The 20,146-nt window shown below is 40.6% G+C and overlaps 1 protein-coding gene across 4 annotated transcripts in view; it reads left to right on the top strand.

Moving 5' to 3' along the window:
* SCP2 (sterol carrier protein 2) overlaps positions 1-16,200 on the top strand; it is a 105,740-nt gene extending 89,540 nt beyond the window's left edge. For 3 of the 4 annotated variants that reach the window (XM_032296978.1, XM_032296977.1, XM_032296980.1), the window contains 3 exons: positions 3,596-3,725; positions 12,317-12,396; positions 15,203-16,200. In XM_032296978.1, coding sequence (XP_032152869.1) covers positions 3,596-3,725; positions 12,317-12,396; positions 15,203-15,298 — 306 coding nt within the window. In that variant the 3' untranslated portion in view covers positions 15,299-16,200. The remainder of the gene's footprint in view (positions 1-3,595; positions 3,726-12,316; positions 12,397-15,202) is intronic. The other variant, XM_032296981.1, reaches the window with a different exon arrangement.
* The last annotated feature ends 3,946 nt before the right edge of the window (positions 16,201-20,146 follow it).

Genomic DNA, 20,146 nt, shown 5'->3' with positions numbered 1-20,146 from the left:
TATATATGTGACCATTTAAAATTATGTAGAATGTTGGTGACACAGTAATTAGGATAATTATATTAAACAGAAAAAGTAGATTATAAAACAATATGATCCCATTTAATATATATATATATATATAAGCTTTATATATAGCATATATATACCATATTTTATTTAATGAGTACCCTGTTAATTGTTATTCAGGCTTATGCAAATTTCTGGCCCTTATCACAATGCTGTGAATAACATTCTCATATCCAAATTTCTTTTTCTTTTTTTTTTTTTTTTTGAGATAGAGTTTTGCTCATGATCTCGGCTCACTGTGCCTTTGCCTCCTAGGTTCAAGTGATTCTCCTGTCTCAGCCTCCCGAGTAGATGGGATTACAGGCACCCGCCACCACGCCAGCCTAATTTTTGTATTTTTAGTAGAGATGGGGTTTCACCATGTTGGTCAGGCGTAGTCTTAAACTCCTGACCTCGTGATCTGCCCGACTTGGCCTCCTAAAGTGCTGGGATTATAGGCGTGAGCCACTGCACCCAGCTCTATATCTAAATATTTTTACAGAGCCTCGTTTATTTAAGGGTAAATCCCTAGAATTAAACTTTGCTAATTAAGAACTCCAAATCTAGGAGTCAAAATAGGTTTGAATTTTTTCTCTTGTACTTCTACAAACCTAGGCAAGTTATTAGACCTTTCTGAATATATATATATAAAATGTATATAGCATATACATATATATAAATCTTATATATATGTATCTCTTAAGTGGGATCATCGTTTTTTATTTTATTTTATTTATTTTTTTTGGAGACGGAGTTTCGCTCTTGTTACCCAGGCTGGAGTGCAATGGCGCGATCTCGGCTCACCGCAACCTCCGCCTCCTGGGTTCAGGCAATTCTCCTGTCTCAGCCTCCTGAGTAGCCGGGATTACAGGCACGTGCCACCATGCCCAGCTAATGTTTTGTAGTTTTAGTAGAGACGGGGTTTCACCATGTTGACCAGGATGGTCTCGATCTCTTGACCTCGTGATCCACCCGCCTCGGCCTCCCAAAGTGCTGGGATTACAGGCGTGAGCCACTGCGCCCGGCCTCGTTTTTTAATCTGCTTTTTCTGTTTAATATAATTAAACATCCCATTTAAGACATATATATATATATATAAAATCTGTTTAAACAGATCCCATTTAAAAGAGAGATACACACACACACACACACACACACACATATATACATATATATATATATATATCCTTAATGAGATTATATTTTGTAACCTACTTTTTCTGTTTACAGAAAGATTTTCTTGTTTTTGGTATAAAACTCATATTATTTCTCTGCATATATATACCAAAAATTATTTTCTTTGAGTAAAATTATGAATGATTTTGGCTGGATGTGGTGCCTCACGCCTGTAATCCTAGCACTTTGGGAGGCTGAGGCAGGGGATCACTGGATGTCAGGAGTTCAAGACCAGCATGGTCAACATGGTGAAACCCCGTCTCTACTAAAAATACAAAAAATTAACCAGGCATGGTGGTGCGTGCTATAGTCCCAGCTACCTGGGAGGCTGAGGCAGGAAAATCGCTTGAACCCAGGAGGCAGAGGTTGCAGTGAGCCAAGATGGCACCACTGCACTCCAGCCTGGGTGACAGAGTAAGACTTGGTCTCAAAATACATATATATATGAATGATTTATATTTTCTTCCTCTTGCTTATTATATTTTCTAATTTTTCCATAGTGAAATAAATGTTCCTATTCTAAAAAATTTTTTTTTTTTTTTTTTTTGAGACAGAGTTTCACTCATGTTACCCAGGCTGGAGTGCAATGGCGTGATCTCGGCTCACCGCAACCTCCGCCTCCTGGGTTCAGGCAATTCTCCTGCCTCAGCCTCCTGAGTAGCTGGGATTACGGGCACGCACCACCATGCCCAGCTAATTTTTTGTATTTTTAGTAGAGACAGGGTTTCACCATGTTGACCAGGATGGTCTCGATCTCTTGACCTCGTGATCCACCCACCTCGGCCTCCCAAAGTGCTGGGATTACAGGCGTGAGCCACTGCGCCCGGCCTCTAAAAAATTTTTTAAATAAAATTATGTTGTTGTTTTTTTTTAAACAAGGTGTGTGAGGTTGTTGTCATCCTTTCATTATTCACCCTGCCAGCTGGCTTAGCTGCTCCTCTGCGCTCCTGCAGTCCCCTGTGTTTCCCTTGATCCAGTGTATTGTCATAGTGATCATAGTGTATTGTTGTTATTCACTTTTCTGACTCCTATTTCTATATCCTTGGTGCCTGTAAGAGTGTTTGGCTCAATAAATGCTTCAGTAAGGAAAGACTGGGAATGAAGCCTGGAAAAAAAAAGAGGAAGGGAAGGAGAAGGGAAACCCCTTTGCAGAGATATAGGTCTACATTTTTTTTTTCTTCTGTGTTTAGGCCAGCTTCTTTTCCCAATATCCAAAAGCAAGTGATGGATGGTATATTACTCATATGATTCTTTATACCGATAGAGAAAATGGGTTGAAGAACAACAATAACAGAAGGCCTTGATTTCAGAACCACTTGTCTTTAAGTTCTGATTGTGAGGAACCAAAAACATATGAAAGGCTAGGCGTAGTGGCTAACCCTTGTATCCCAGCACTTAGGGAGGCTGAGGCAGGAGGATCGCTTTGAGACCAGCCTGGGCAACATAGGGAGATCCTGTCCACACACACACAAATACACTAAGCCAGTTGTGGTGGCACATGCTTATAGTCCCAGCTACTTGAGAGAGGCTGAGGTATAAGGATTGCTTGAGCACTAGAGATCAACGCTGCAGTGAGCCCTGATTGTGCCACTGCACTCCAGCCTGGGTGACAGAGTGAGACCCTGTCTCAGAAAATATATAATTTATATGTTCATATATATTTTATATATATATACCCTTTATATGCTTATATGTATGTTACACTCGTGCGCGTGCACGCGTGAAGGGCAGGTTGGTTATCTCTACATTTAGAGGCCAGAGTGAATCTTTCCCAAATTATTGAAAACATATGAGGGCTATTTTGGCAGAAAATGCTGCCCCATCCCTCCTTCCCTTCTACCAGTTTTATCTAAAAAGCCCTTTTTGGTTTTTTTGAGACAAGGTCTTGCTTTGTTGCCCAGGCTGGAGTGCAGTGGCATGATCATAGCTCACCATAACCTTGAACTCCTGGGCTCAAGTGATCCTCCCATCTCAGCCTCCTGAGTAGGTGGGACCACAGGCATGCACCACCATGCCTAGCTATTTTTTTTTTATTTTTAGTAGAGAGCAGGTCTCACTATGTTGCCCAGGCTGGTTTCCAACTCTTGGGCTCAAGTGATCCTCCCACTTCTGCCTCCCAAAGTGCTGAGATTATAGGCATAAGCCACCATGCCTGGCTTAAAAAACCATTTTTAATAAAAGACTTGGCAGATGTCGGAGTTGTTGCCTGGTTGCCTTTCAGACTTTTCTGGGTAAAAGATCGTAAGGGACCTTGGGGACTGCTCCCTGGCCCAGATGATCATATCATGTTTCCATTTAAACATTAATTTGCTTGAGGAGAAAGCCAGAGAAATGTACTTAATGTAACTTCCAGTGTTATTTTTCTTTCCAGGAAGGGGAAGAGTTTGTGAAGAAAATCGGTGGTATTTTTGCCTTCAAGGTGAAAGATGGCCCTGGGGGTAAAGAGGCCACCTGGGTGGTGGATGTGAAGAATGGCAAAGGATCAGTGCTTCCCAACTCAGGTTAGTTTGGGAATGATTTCATTTCTAGGAGCATCGACAAGTTTACGAAGGCTGTCAGCTGGGAAAATGGGAGTCTGCTTTGCTGTTCCCAAAAAGGCCTGGCTTTTAATGTTAAAGAACTAGTGGATTCCAGGGAACAGGAACAGGTCAAAGCCACCTCCTCCAAAGGATTTAGAGGCTCCATCACAGAGTTGCCAGTGTTAGTCTTTGGAATTATGCAAACTTGGGTTGTAGTCCATCCATGCCATTCACATATTCTGACCTTGAACACGTTATTTAACTTTCCTGAGACTGGGTTTTCCCTTCTGTAAATGGGCTTAATAATAAATGGCATCTTTCATAAGGTTGGTACGAAGATTAAGGGAATTCTCTCTTAATTAACCTGTCAGGCACATGGTCCAGTGCATGGCTAGTGGCCTTGGAAAATCTGTCTATACTCACTCCTGCCAGTTATTTTCATTCAAATCTTTCTTGAACCCACTTTAGTCAGCTTTTGTTCTCATCACTATCCCCCGACTGTTCCTGTCAAGGTCACCAGTGACCACCACATTACTAAATTCAGTGGTTAATTCCCAGCCCTCGTGTTATTACACTTACACGTTTTCCTTACCTACTGGCTGCTCCTCCTCCTACCTACTGGCCTCTCTTTCTGGCTTCTTTCTGTCTTCAAATTTCTAAACATTGGAGTGTTCCAAGGCTCAGTTCTATTTGCTTAACTCCTTGGGGATCTTACCTAGTCCCATGCTTTAAAACAGTTTCTGCAATGATGACTTTGTCTTTAGCGTGGACCCAGCCACTGAACTACAAGGTGTATGTCCAGCTGCTTAACTGACAAGTTTACTTGGACACCTAATAGGTATCGCAAAAATGAGAAACTAAACTCCTGATCTTTCTTCTTCTCCCCTCTAAGTGTGTACTCTTCCTGTTCTTTTTCCATTCTTGGTAAACTGTTCCTGTGTCCTAGTGGTTCCTTGGTCCGAAAACCTTGAAGTCATCTGTGGCCACCTTTTTTCTCTTACATTCCACAGTTTAACCCATCAACACATCTTATCCTCCTCTGTCACCACCACTACCCTGGTCTAAGCCAATATCATTTTTTATCTGGTCTCCTCACTTCTATCCTTGCCCACTACAGGTTCTTCTCTGCACACCTGCCAGAGTGATTATTTAAAAACTCGTCAGATTGTTACCTTCCTCTGCTCAAAAGCATTCAATAGTTTTGTCACACTCCAAGTAGAAACAAAGTTCTTAAAATTGCACCGTGATCTGGCCCCAGTTTTCACTGTCTTACTGTGTCCTTACTTACTTGGCTCCAGTAACACTGGCTTCCTTGCTGTTGCATGAATGTCAGATGCCCTTGGTTGGGGGCTTTCTACTCTCTGTTTCCTGTCTGGAATTATCTTCTCCAGGATATCCTTGTGGCTTATTCCTTCATTTCCTTTGGATCCTTGTTCACAGGTCACCTTTGCAGTGAGCCCCTCCCTAGCCACCCTTTTAAAATCTTACCCCCATTGCCATTCCCTATTGCCATTTTCTGTCTTATTTTTCTCCAAAGCATTTATTACCATCTGATATACCACGTAATATTTTACTTACTTTCTTACTGTCCATCTTTCTCACTTGAATTATAAGTTCTGTGAAGACAGAGCTTTTTGTCTGAGATACACTGCTGCATTCCCAGTGTTTAGAATGTACCTGACACATGGTAGGCCTTCAAAAATGAGTAATTTAAAAATGGAAAACAGAATGAATGAATGGCACCAAGTAAGCATTCAGTAAGTGATAGCTGTACTGTGCTGTTACGCTTCTCTTGTTGGAGAAAGCCTAGGGTAATTTAGAAACATGGTGGATTGGGACCAGCTTTTTGGAGGGCTTGCAATGCCGTGATAGGAACTTTGAAAGTCACTTGGTATAGAACCAGTATACAAAGTTTTAAAATTAATATATATTAAAGCTTCTTATATAGAAAAGTGAAGTCAGAGCTGTATTTTAGAGGATGAAGCTGGTGCATTAGACCTGATGAATTGAAAGGGGCGAGATCAGAGGCAGAGAGAGCCACAGGAGGATAGATGTTTCCACTGTCTAAATGAGCAGATGGCCAGTGTAGGCATCCTCTTGAGTGTAGGCAGCGAGAGAAGTGAGTGTTGTGAGAGTAGATGCCGGACATACTGGAGGTGAAGGTAATGGGACCTGGGAATCGTGTAGAAGAAGCACATCTGTCAAGGGTGGTGAAATTTTGTTACTGACACATTTTTGAGGGAGGTCCTGCAGGAAAGGATGACATTGGGAGCACAGGTAGAAGCAAGGTTACCTTTAGTAAGAGGGGATGGATGGAAACTTCTTTCTCTGAAAGGGTAGTTAAATATTCAGGGGCATTTTGAGAGGAGAGGAGGTTGGCAAGCTCCTGAAAGACAGTATAGAGCATGGAGTCCAAAGAAAAAGTTAAGAGCACTGTTATGTGCACTGTTGAAGAAGGGACTGATGAGAGATGAATGAAAGAAAAATTGAGCAGTAGTTAGGGCATCCATCTGGTGTGGGCAGCATGGCTTTGTTGTGGAAGGTTCCTGAATTATACAGAGTCCCTTTTTTTCCTTCTAAAATGAATGGGTAAAAAAATGGCCATAACTGCCTTCTGTGAGCTGCCACTCTAAGGTGGGGTACAAGTAAAGCTAAGGGCTTTATCTGGATTCCAGCTTTTAGAAATAGAAAGAACTTCAGGAATTATAGTAGTGATTTTTTTTTAAATGACTGAAGGTTAATGGTTACTTTTATATTTAGATATGCCCATACTGATATTAAGGTTGTTTTTAAAAAATTTCTCCTTTTCCTTCTACTTTGTTATTGTTGGTTGATTGTTGGTTTGTCATCAAAGAGATAATATGCTGATGGAAAGCTGTTGAATGATCTTGGAAAATCTGAGTTCCCTCAAGATAGGTTCCCACATTAGGTGCTGTACCCCAGACCCTAAGGGATCTTACCCTGGCACAGGATAATTTCTGCTGAAACTGACACCTGTTGGCAGCCAAGAGTGGTGTTGAAATACAGATTTAACCAAGAAAAGCCACCACTGGAAATTGCCAGCTCCTTTTACACCAACCAACAAATGGCTGTTTGTTAGACGTTAGCTACATTAAAGCATTAGTAACCTGTCCTAGTTTGAACTGGCATCTTAAGGAGAATTGCTACTTCATTTGGCATGTACATAATGTTAGGGGGTTTGTTTATTGTTAACAAAGTAAGATTTACTTAAATGTATTTTGTAAGATCTTGGTAATGATTATCGAGATGATTTTATTATGGATTTTTAGACTTTGTGCATTTTCCATTGTCTCTTTTTGCTGCTTGGGTACCTTTTAGTATCTTCTCCATGAGTTCTGCCTTTCCCTCATCTCCTTTGAAGCAACTCATGTAGCATATTTCCAGGAAGCCAACTTTGATTAATATAACATAACATATTATTCCTTCATTTCTTTATTTTGGTCCTTCAGCACTTTGAGTTCTCAACCCTATCCCTTTATGGGCAGCGTGATACAGAAGGCTTCAAGGTCACGTATCCCAAGGTATACCAGAAAGAGCATGGCCTTTTGGAAGCACCCAAACCTGGGTTCATATCTAGGCTCTGTCACTTAGAGGCTATATACCTTCCCTGAGTCTACAGATTAGAAAAAAAAGTTATCTAGAATATGATGAGACTATTTTCTATCCATAGAACTGTTGTGGGGATTAAATGAGATAAGGAAGATAGAGCACCCAGCGTAGTAAGTGCTCAGTAAATCACTGCTTCCTCCCCAGACCATATGTTAAACACTAATTTTGCTTGGATATACAGGTTTGTGTAAGCCCCTCAAAAGGACTTTGGAAACTGGGAAACCATCTGGGATTCATCAAATGCTGATGAATTGGTGAAGGTGCAGTTAAAACTGAGCTGTTGAATGTGTACAGACTTCCTACAACAAAAGGAAGCAGTAGAGCATAGGAATTGGGAGTATGAGCTTTGGCAACAGGAATCTGAATTCAGGTGTAGCTCAGCTACTTACTAGCTATGTGATCTTGGGCAAGTTATTTGACCCCTCTGACCCTCATAGGATTGTTATAAAGATCACGTGAGACCAGGTATGTTGAAGTGTTCAGAACAGTGAGAGCTCAATAAACGCTGATACTACAGCAGTAGTGGAAGCAGATTTTTACTTCCTGAAGCCCTCTTTCAATGACCAAGAGTCCTTTCTTGGACTTTTAGGACCAGGTCCAACTATCTCAGTTTGTTTTTTCCCTCATCCTCTTTGATTTTATATATCTGCAATAGAACTGGATTTTCTAGGCTGTAAATTTGTTTATTTTTTAAGGATTTAGACCTTTTTTTCCAGTATTAAGAGAAAATTTTGTTAGCCCCTAAGTTAGGATGACCATTGAATCTCAGTCTTTTTAGGGGCAATCCCTGAGTTGTAAAACACATAATAAAAACTTTTTTTCTATCTTGTTTCAGTTATTTAATAATATAAACACACTATGCTTTAATAGTTTATTCTGACTCTTTTATTAAGGCACAGATCATCTGATTACCTGTTGTTCCATCATTTGGTCATCTTTTGAACTTCACATAATCTATTCACCTATTCAACAAGTGTTTATTGATTTCCTATGTGTCAAGTACTCTTCAAGGGCCTGTGCATGTAATAGAGAACGACACTGACGAGGGTTCTGCCCCCTTGAAGTTTTTATTCTGTTGGACAAATATAGATAGAAAGAAAACACATACACATATAAGTAGAGTAGTTTCAGGTAAGTGCACTGTGAATAAATGTGACTTAATTTCAGGAAGAGGCCAACTTTAATTTGAGCTAATTCTTTTTTTTTGTTTTTTTGAGACGGAGTTTCACTCTTGTTACCCAGGCTGGGGTGCAATGGTGAGATCTCGGCTCACCACAACCTCCGCCTCCTGGGTTCAGGCAATTCTCCTGCCTCAGCCACCTGAGCAGCTGGGATTACAGGCACGCGCCACCATGCCCAGCTAATGTTTTGTATTTTTAGTAGAGACGGGGTTTCACCTTGTTGACCAGGATGGTCTCGATCTCTTGACCTCGTGATCCACCTGGCTTGGCCTCCCAAAGTTCTGGGATTATAGGCTTGAGCCACCGCGCCCGGCCTATTTTAAAATTTTTTTATTATTAAAATTGCATACACTTCATGTAAAAAAGATTAGAAAAGATAGAGAAATAAAACAAAATACCCTACCAAAATTCTACTGTCTAGGTTAGGAGTTGGCAGATTATGCCCTGCAGACCAAATCTAGCCCACCGCCTGTTTTTTTGTTTTGTGTTTTGTAAAATTTTTATTGAAGTCTAGCCTGTAGTAAAGGGCATTAATTCTGGAGTGTACCACCTGGTGAATGTTTACAAATGAATACACCTCCAAGGTCAAGACACAGAATGTTGCAAACACTCCAGGAGCCTCCCTCCTGCCCCCCTCCTTCACTATTCACTCCCAAAAGGAACCACCATTTTCAATCCTATCACCATAGTTTGATTTTATGTATTTTGGAAAATTATACAAATAGAACCATAGAACAATGACATTTACTCTTTTATAGGTCTGGCTTTTGTCAGCAGGATAAGATCATTCATATGGTTTCATGTGGCAGTAGTCTGTTTTCACTATGCGAATACCCCAGAATTTATTCTTTGTGCATTTGATGTATTGTTGCATTGTTTCAATTTGGGGGCCTTACGAATAAAGTTAGGAATTTTTTTTTCTTTGAGGTGGAGTCTCGCTCTGTCGCCAGGCTGGAGTGCAGTGGTGCAATCTCAGCTCACTGCAATCGCTGACTCCCTGGTTCAGGCAATTCTCCTGCCTCAGCCTCCTGAGTAGCTGGGATTACAGGCAAACGCCAGCACGCCCAGCTAATTTTTGGATTTTTAGCAGAGATGGGATTTCACCATGTTGGTCAGGATGGTCTCAATTTCCTGACCTCATGATCCGCCTGCCTCGGCCTCCCAAAGTGCTGGGATTACAGGTGTGAGCCAGCGTTTCTGGCCATGAATATTCTTATAGATGTCTTTCTAGTTGACATTTCCATTGTACTTATTTCCACTGGACATGTACCCAGGGCTAGGTGATAAAGTGCACTATAGCCAAACAGGTTTTTGGTGTGGACGTACTATTTTACATTTCCTTCCACATTATATGAGAGTTTTAGTTCCTCTGCATTTTTGACAGCACTTGGTACTTGATAGCTTTTTTTTTTTTTTTGAGACACAGTCTCACTCTGTTGCCAGGCTGGAGTGCAGTGGTGCACTGCAACCTCTTATCTCTCGGGTTCAAGGATTCCTACCTCAGCCTCCCAATAGCTGGGACTACAGGCGTGTGCCACCATGCCCAGCTAATTTTTGTATTTTTAGTAGAGACCGGATTTCACCATGTTGGACATTCTGGTCTTGATCTCTTGACCTCATGATCCGCCTGCCTTGGCCTCCCAAAATGCTGGGATTACAGGCATGAGCCACCACGCCTGGCCTAGGTTGTTTTTTAATCAGGTTAATTGATGTACAATTTATAAACAATAAAATCAACCCTTTTTAGATGTATAATTCTGTGAATTTAGACAAATGGATACAGTTGTGTAACTATCACTGGAAATCAAAATATAGACAGACTGTTTCCGTTACCCCAGAAAGTATCCTCATGTCCCCCTACAGTCAGCCCCCTCAGGCCCGAGCAGCCAGTAGTTTGATTTCTCTTCCTGTAGTTTTGCTTTCCCTAGGAAGTCATACACATGAAATTATACGGTATGTAGCTTTTTGAGCCTGCTTCTTTCACTGAAATTTATTCATGTTGTTGCATGTATCATCTGAGTACTTTGTTCTTTTTTGCTGCTGGATGGTTACCCCTCCACCAGTTGATGCACATTTGGGTTTTTTCCAGCTTTTGTCAATTATGAATAGAGCCACTATAAGCATTCACGTACAGGTTTTTGTGTGGACATAAGTTTGCATTTTTCTTCAGTAAATACCTAGGAATAAGATTGCTAGTTTATATAGTATGTATACGTTTAGCTTTATGTGAAACTTACAGACTGTTTTCTGAAAGTGGCTGTACCATTTTACAGTCTTCCTGGTATTATGTTGACCTTTCATTTGTTCCACATCCTCACTAACACTGGGTATTGCCCTTTTTTGTTTGTTTTTAATTTCAGCCATTAGTTCCAGTAGGTATGTGGCATGCATCATGATTTTAATGTGAATTTTCTGATGATTAATGAAGTGAAGCACTGTTTCCTGTGTTTCTTGACCATTTGGAGATCTTTTATATAATGCCTATATGTGTCATTTGCCCATTTTTATACCAGATCATAACTTTTCTAATTGAGCAGTAAAAGTTCTTTTTTTCCCCCCTAATCCACTGTACCTTAGAAAGTTCTTCATATAGTCTGGATACAAGTTCTTTGTCAGAGATATATGAGTTGCAAATATCTTCTCCTCCCTCTGTCTGCCACCTGTTGAAAATAATTGTATTGGAACACAGCATTTGTTTGTATTAACTATGGCTGCTTTTGTACTACAAGGGCAGAGTTGAGTAGTTGTGATAGAGACCTACTGACCTTCAAAGCCTAAAATATTTAGTGTCAGATCCTTTACAGGAAGTTTTTTAACCCTTGATCTAGATAACTGTATTCATTTTCTATTACTGGCTGAAAACAATGCACACATTTATTAGCCCACAGTTTCCATAGATAAGTAGGCTGAGGACAGCTTAGCTGGGTTTAGAGTCACACAAGGCTACAGTCAAGGTATTGGTCAGGGCTGGGCTCTCATCAGGTTGCTGGCATAATTCATTTCCCTGTGGCCATGGGAATGATAGCTTTCCTATTTTACTGGCTATAGGCCAGAGCTGGCCCTCAGCTCCTAACGGCAAGTTCCCTGCCACGTGGCCCTCTCCATAGGAAGTCCACAGCATAGCAGTGAGCTCATTCAGAGCCAGCAGGGGAGTAAGAATGAGTCTGCTAGCAAGGTGGAATCATTTAATGTAACAAAATCACAGGAGTGACATCTCATTATCTTTGCCATATTCTGTTAGCTAGAAGCAAGTCACAGGTCCCGCTCACAGTGGAGCGAAGGGGATGTACACCAGGAGGGTCACCTTAGATCCTGGCACAGTTACTATTAGTAACATATTGGTGTCTTAAGTTCACAGATGTTTTTCTGTATTTATATGGTTGACTTCTGTTTTTAAGCAAAAATGGCATCATACAGTTTATCTTGTAACTGGCTTATATAACAATATCATGAACAATGTAACATGAACATTTTTTCATGTCAGTGAATCCAGATCCGTATCATTTCTTATGGCTTGTATTGTACCTCATAATTTGAATATACCATAATTTATTTGATCAGGTCTGCCTTGTTAAATATCAGGATTGCTTGTGGTTTGTCACATTTTTATAGGCTGCCATAGAAGTATGTGTGAGTGCCCATTTCCCCACACTGCCTCAATGCTGGGTGGAATTCTGTTGCAGTCAGTGGCTTTTGACAAAAATGTATATGTGAAACTGAACAACTCCTTTTCTCCTTCCTTCTCCTGTGTATCTGCTTTAGATAAGAAGGCTGACTGCACAATCACAATGGCTGACTCAGACTTACTGGCTTTAATGACTGGTAAAATGAATCCTCAGTCGGTAAGTAAGATGGAACTTATATCCTGCTAGTAGGTAGGTCTTTCAGCCCTTTCTACCCCATCTCCTGACCCAGACTCTAAAGTGCAAAGTGGTCAGACTTACAAAACTCAGTGTTCCCCAAACAAATGACAGACATCTATGGAGCCAGCTATGTGCCAGACACTGTCTTGCGTGCTGGAAGTTCCCAGATGAGTAAGAAATAGTTCCCATGCTCAGGGCATCCACAGATCTATAAAAGAGTAAGTGCAGCCAGAGATCCAAGGTGCCACATCTGGCTTGTGATTGGGGAGAATGGAGGCAGGAGCAGTCATGTCTCTCTGGGCCATCAGGAAGAACCCCACAGAGGAAGCAGCTCTTGAGCTTAGTGCCCAGGTGGAAAGTAGGAGTGCTTCAGGAAAAGGGAATGGTGGCATGAACAAAGGCATGACCTTTTACATTCTATTTATTTGCCCATGCTCTTTTTGCCTGGCCTGTCCTTATCTGACAAATGTGTTTCAAAATTAGCTCTGATGTTATCTCCATGGACCTCTTTCCAAGTTGCTGGGGAGCTGTGACCAGTTACTGAGCCACTTACTGGACTGCCAGCTTAGTGCCTGTTGCGTTGTGTTAGTCGTAATGTGCCTCTCTCTTCCCCATTAGACTGTGAATGTCTCAAAGCATCTTCGGCTGCAGTGTTGAATGGACTTGATATAGTGAGCTTTCTGTCAACTTGATATACTGAGCTTTCCCTTAACAAAAAAGAAACTAAGATGTTTCTTTCCAATGAAACTTAATTTTTGTTGTTGTCTCAGTCTGGTTTGTTTTAGGTCTTATTCCTGTGGTTCTCTGGTAATTTGCAAGATTGGATAAAACAACTAACTCTCATGCCTGCTTTTTAAAAATGCTTTTTCTAAGTAGTCAAGCATATTTTAGTTGATGCCATGACAAGTGAGAGATTTGCATCTGTGATATTTCAGCTGAGTACACACCATTGGCATTGACATTTCCACTGAGCCCGCTCTAGAAATCTGGACAAAACAGAGGCTACCAGTATAGGAGCTGGCTGTCATCCTCCTTCCCACCCATTGCACATGCCATGCACAGCTTTGGCAGGGTGTTCAGACTTCACACATCAGCTGCCTTCATTCTCTCAATTTGTCTTTGTACTGCCCATTTTGGAGGGCAAGGTGTCAGCTTATTTTCCTTCACCACCCGTTAACACCCAAAGGAATTAAAGATAAAAATGGCAGACCTTTCTATTAATGTGCTAATGGACTTCCCTTATGCTCAGAGGATTTCCAGAGGATTTGACTGGAAATCGTTAAATGCAGTGGAAATTCTAATTTCAGTGTTTGGTTCCAGCAGAAAGCATCAATGAAGAACCCTAGAGGCCAGATTAAAATAATCTTTAAAGTGCAATAATAATTGGACTCTCTAAAGGGTGAAGATTCATGTTTTCCCTATTGTTAGTAAATAAAAAGTGATTTTCTTTTTTAACTTAGAAAGGGGAAAGGTGGTGAGTGTCTCCTGTACTACTGGTCCATATTTTTAAATGACATATGTTAAATATATTGTGTTCTGAGACACCTGACCTTTAAGTCATCAGACAGAAGGCTTTGTGCCATATAGAAAGGAAATATTTAGTTTGTCCAGACAGAGGATGGGAAAAAAAAGGAATTAGTCACCATTACCAGGAGGTACAGAAAAAGCAGAGCTCCTTACATCCCCACGACAATGTGGAAGAGTTCCCAACTTCTTAATATGCTGTTGAAAAGGTAGGACTGGCTAGGTGTGGTGGCTCATGCTTATAAGCCCAGCACTTTGGGAGGCTGAGGCGGGCGGATCACAAAGTCAAGAGTTCAAGACCAGCCTGTCCAATAAGGTGAAACGCTGTTTCTACTAAAAAATACAAAAATTAGCCGGGTGTGGTGGTGCACACTTATAGTCTCAGTTACTTGGGAGGCTGAGGCAGGAAAATTGCTTGAACCGGGGAAGTGGAGGTTGCACTGTAAGCCGAGATAGTGCCGCTACATTCAGCGTGGGTGACAGAGTGAGACTGCATCTCAAAAAAAAAAAAAAAAAACAAAACAGCTAGGACTATCAAACTGTTTTTTCATCTAGACCTTCCTTATTTTAAGCATTCAATTAAAATACTGAGATCATGGCAGAGAAATTATGCTATGTTCCCAATTTTGCTGTTTCTCTTAAGTTTTCCTGGGATTTTGTTACATGGTAAATTTAGTAAACATCATGTGATCTAATCCCAGGCAGTTGTTAAATGGAACAAACTGTGGCTCTGCATTTCAGATTGGTTTGATTCTTCTTATTGAGCCAAAGAGTAACACAAGCACCTCAGTCTCAGCAGGCTCTGTGTCCTCTGTAGGGATAACTCCTTTATCATTGGTGGCATTTCATCCATATTCACATTGGATTGAATCCCAAGAGTTTCTGTGTTTTTTTGCATATGCTTTTTCTCCCAGCAGCCTGCTAAAAATTTCAGTTCGTATTTCCCACCTGCATGGAATATTTTAAAACAAAATCCGTTTAGTATGAACCCACTTTGAGGAGGACAGGTAAAAACAGGTTCAATTTCTATGAGAAGCCATTTGGGAAAGCTGCTCCTTTCTGCCGCTCTGTGAAAAGCGTGGTCTTTACAAATTCTTCCTTTTGAAGAATCCGGTTCCAAATTTATTCCAGAAAGCCAAGTTTCATATTTTAGAGAAAGTCATGTGACCTGGATAAATAAATGATCTCAGGGCTAGATAGTGTAGAAACATGAGCAATCTTAAAAATACACCAAGTAATGAATTTTCTTTCTTCTTCACAGGCCTTCTTTCAAGGCAAATTGAAAATCACTGGCAACATGGGTCTGGCTATGAAGTTACAAACTCTTCAGCTTCAGCCAGGCAAAGCTAAGCTGTGAAGAACTCCCTTTGACTACTTTTGAAAATCAAGATGAGATATATAGATTTATATCCATCTATTTCATTGTCAGAATTTAGACTAAGACTACACATTGGCAAATAGTGTGGAATAGATTTGTTTTTAAATGGGTGTGACCAATCCTATTTTTCCTAGGCTCTGGGTGAATAGAGCCTGTTGGTATACTACTGCTTTGCTGAATTTCCTACAACTGTGCATTACAAAGTTAATACAGTAATTATGGTCTGGGTAAAATTGAGTTTCAGAATAAAATTAGGAACAGTCAAATCCTAAAGCCTATGTAAACAAAAAAGCTTTGTTTTGCTTACAAAGTATATTTAGGGATTATTCTGCTGAAGATTCAATTTAAGAGTTTTCCTTGGGAGAACTAAGAAACACAATATCAATAGCTGACCGGTAATTAGTATTGTGCACTTAATGTCCTTAATCAATTTCTCATTAATAGTTCTTAAAATTAGTGAGATTAAAAAAATTTAAAATTTTGCATTTCATGCCATCAGAAACAGTATTTTCTTCCCAAATCAAAATAAAAGAAATATGATCAGAGCTTGAACACAGGCTTATTTTTAAAATAAAAATATTTTTAAATGGGTTCCTTCTTGAAAAATCAGTGTATTAGTCATAAAACACTATCATTAAGAATAATTGAACAATAAAGTTTGCTTTCAGATGCACAGTTTTCAAATTATAATCTCATATTTAAATGTATAAAGTTCTTAGTCCTTTGTTGTAATTTGCATTTTTCATATGTTTAGTTACCACGATTTATTTTTTTTCCTAGTTTTTCTAATAATGTTATTTCTTACAATTCAGTAAGATATGGGATAAAATAATGCTTTTGGAAGAATGTTTAATAGAAAATTAAAATAGCTTTTTCTGGTCTCTCTCATTTTTATTGTGTACTTTTTGCTCAGGGTTCTCTAGATAATGCAGAATAAAGGGAAACATTGGGAGATTTAGAAACTGAATGTTGGCCGGGCGCGGTGGCTCAAGCCTGTAATCCCAGCACTTTGGGAGGCCGAGGCGGGTGGATCACGAGGTCAAGAGATCGAGACCATCCTGGTCAACACAGTGAAACCCCGTCTCTACTAAAAATACAAAACATTAGCTGGGCATGGTGGCGCGTGCCTGTAATCCCAGCTACTCAGGAGGCTGAGGCAGGAGAATTTCCTGAACCCAGGAGGCGGAGGTTGCGGTGAGCCGAGATCGCGCCATTGCACTCCACCCTGGGTAACGAGAGCGAAACTCCGTCCCAAAAAAAAAAAAAAAAAAAAAGAAACTGAATGTTATCTGGACATAATCACTACTTTTTGATTGGGGAGGCAGTGTGGTATAATAGAAAGAGTACTTGACTAGAAGCCAGGAGACTCGCTTTTCTTAGGCAAATAACTGCCTGCCTGGACCTGTTTGCTAAACTGTTAGGAGATTTAAGTAGACGGTCCCAAAGGTCCCTTTTGCTCAGAATCCTGTGAGTCTCCTCAGAGCCCAGTAGAATGGTTTGGGAATTATCGAGGCCTCACCTTTCTTTGTTAACTCATTACTTCACCCAAAGGTGGTCAGAGGTAGAAAACCAGCTGGTTTCATTAGTTTAGGTGTTTGGAGCCCTTGCTAATATAGTCAGCAGTACGGATCAGAGCTCCTAAGACCATTTAGCTTTGCATGTTCTGTGACCAGCAGAAAAGCATTTGGTGATATGGCAAGAGGATACATTAAGCCAGTAGAAGTTGATCTCAAGTTCCATAAAATGAATTCAGAACACAGTCCTACTTCCTAATCATTGTAGCTTCTTACTCTGAGAAGACAAAGACTTCAAGAAAAGAGTTTCAACAAAATGTCTCACGTATCTGTAAGTTTGGATTTGCTGCATCATCCTGTTCTCAGTTATCCCAGATAACAAGAGATACCTGAAATAGGCTTTAGGATGAACCAAAAAACGAAAAGGAAAAAGCAAAACTGGCTCCTGGGGTAGAAATATGTTCCTATATGATGTAATTTATGTGCATAATAGAAAAGTACTTAGTGATAAAATAGTTTTGTTTGTTTGTTTGTTTTTACCCCTTCTGATATTGTGGTTAGGAGGAAAGAGATTACTTTTACTTTGAGTTAAAACTGCTGTTACTAGTTGTGCTACTTGAACAGGTTAAGTCTCAGTGGCCTGATTGATAAAGTGGAGATACTGATATCGGCTTCCTAGGATTATGAGAATCTAGAGAGATAGCATATGTAAAGTACCTATAGCAGTGCTAGTTCAGGGTAGTCATTCAGGAAATGTGACTTCCCTTGCTCTTCTCATCCTTAGCAGCACCACTTGCTCCTGTGATATGTGATAATGATGTTTGTAGTCTTATGTCCCACTTTTGGAGTCTTCCATTTGTTCACTTAATGAGTATTTATTGAGTGCCTACCATATATAGGTTACTGTGTAGAAACTATAGTCCCACTGGAGATACTAGTGAGCCCTTCTTCTCAAGGTGCTTACCTTCTAATGGGGAAACAGTCAGTCAAAGAGACAATTATTATAGACTACGAAGTGCTGAGCAGGAAATGGTTAGGGTGCTGTAATAAGGAGTTAGTGAGGAACCTTGATAAAGTAGTTAGATGTCTTCGAGGAAGTAATTTTTAAGCTGAGATCTGAAGGTTAAGAGGGAGCAAACCATGCAAAGAACATTGCATCAAAGGGTGGAAACAGGATTGACTTGTTCTGAAAACTGCAAAGGGGGCCAGTGCGAGTGGAACAGTGAGCAGGAAGGACAGGCCCAAGATAAGATCGGATAGATACACAGAGGCCAGTTTTATTGTGATTTGTTCATTATGGTAAGGCTTTTTTGGTATTTCATTCTTAGTGAAGTCAGGAGCTGCTGATGATATAGCTTTATAGATGTTTGTTTCTTACTTAGGCTACATATTCATCTTGCCATCATATCCTAGGCCTGGAACCTGGACTAATGGAGTAGCCACTACCTGGAGCATCATGGCTGTCAGGGCAGATGAAGAGAAAAAGGTGAAGTGCATGTGGCTCTTAAAGCTTCTGCCTGAAGTGATACATACCACTTTTGCTCCCAACTCCTTGACCAAAGAAAATCACACGCCCCACCTAACTTCAGAGACCTATCATGTGCCAGAAGGAGAAAGTAAGAGTTGGGAATATTTGTGAAGAGAACTGATGACCACCAGAAGGGCTACAGACGGGAATGAAATCATTAAAACTGTCGCTATAGCTGCTGTGTGGAAAATGTACTGGTGCAGAGGGCTGGAGAGTGGATGTCCAGGTACAAGAAGATGGTGTCCTGGTCTAGGGTGTCAGTAGTAGAGATAGATGTGGAAAAACAGGCAGAGGTGGAGCTGAGGGAACTTGGTAACTGGATGTGGGGGCAAGAATGACTCCTAGTAACAGGCCAGCCGAATGGTGGATTGTGACTGGACTGGCAGTAAGACAAGGAGGTTTCAGGGGGAGTAGTTGAAATAAGTTCTGCTTTTCAATTTTAACTTGGAGGTGCTTGAGAAATTTGCAAATAGAGATATTGAGGAAACAGTTGGATTTGATGAGCATAGAGGTGAGGTCGTCTTGGGGATACACACTTGGAAGTCATGAATATATGGGTTGAATTTAAAGCTACAGAAATGGAGATTACCTGGGTTAGGGGAAAGGAGGGTTGGGGTTATCCTTGAGGAACTTCTGCTTTTTGAGACCTTGTAGAGGAGGACAAAGGCCCAGAGAGGTAGAGGGAGAACTCCAAGAAGAGAGTATGGCCAAAATGGGAATGGTCAACTGTGTTGCTTGATTAGAGAGGTCAAGTAGTATGATCTCTGAAAAGCGTCTACTGGATTAAACTTGCAACATGAAAGTCACTGGTGACCACCGCAAAATCAGTTAAAAAAAAAAATCAGTGGAGTAGTAGGGGTAAAAGCTGTATTAGAATTGGTTTCATAAAGTTCTATGAAAAATAGGAACAGAAGAGTTCCATTTGGTGGTGATATGCTCAGTTTCCAAGTGATGAATATACAGCAAGTGCATTAGGTAATACTTACAGGTCTAAGCGAGGTCATCTTGCACATGTGTTCTCTGTGCCCAGCCTCCATTATCTTCCTCCCCACTCTTGCCCCCACCACACAGTCCACTTGGTAGATTCCTCATCATCCTTCAAGACCTACTCAGGTACCTTCACTTTCAGGAAGCGGTCCCCATTTGTTACGTAGAGCTAATCATTCCTTCTTGGTTATTTGTTTCTGTCTCCCACCCAGTAGAGAGGTCCTTAAAAGAAAGGGCTGCCTCTCATGCATCCATTTTTGAGATCTCCAGCATCGTCTTGGCTTACTGCTAAATGAATGAAGGAGATAGGCAAATAACAATTTTATATTCACAGAGGGAACATTTCTGAGGATGAGAGCCTAGTCACAGAATTGCATTCTCTATTACAAAGACTTTTTGTAGCCCTTATGATGAAAGACAACATTAAAAATTTTCCTTAGCCTAACTTTTCCTAATTTTTCTTTGAAAATATTGGCAGCTTCCCATAACAATCTTTCAACTTCAGACAAACAATTGGAAGTAGTCAGAAAAATCTGTTTATTAATGGTCTTATTTTATTTAATTTTATTTTCAGACAGAGTTTCACTCTTATTGCCCAGGCTAGAGTGCAATGGCTTGATCTCTGCCCACCACAACCTCCACCTCCCAGTTCAAGTGAGCCTCCTGCTTCAGTCTCCCGGGTAGCTGGGATTACAGGCATGCTTCCCCACGCCCAGCTATTTTTTTTTTTTTTTTTTTTTTTTTTGGTTTTACCATGTTGGCATGACTGGTCTCAAACTCCCAACCTCAGGTGATCCA

Source organism: Sapajus apella, unplaced genomic scaffold, assembly GCF_009761245.1.
Source record: "Sapajus apella isolate SASKATOON/1434 unplaced genomic scaffold, GSC_monkey_1.0 scaffold36, whole genome shotgun sequence".
Lineage (NCBI taxonomy): Eukaryota > Metazoa > Chordata > Mammalia > Primates > Cebidae > Sapajus > Sapajus apella.
Note: the sequence above shows the minus strand (reverse complement) of the source record. Positions and strands in the feature narration are given on the sequence as shown.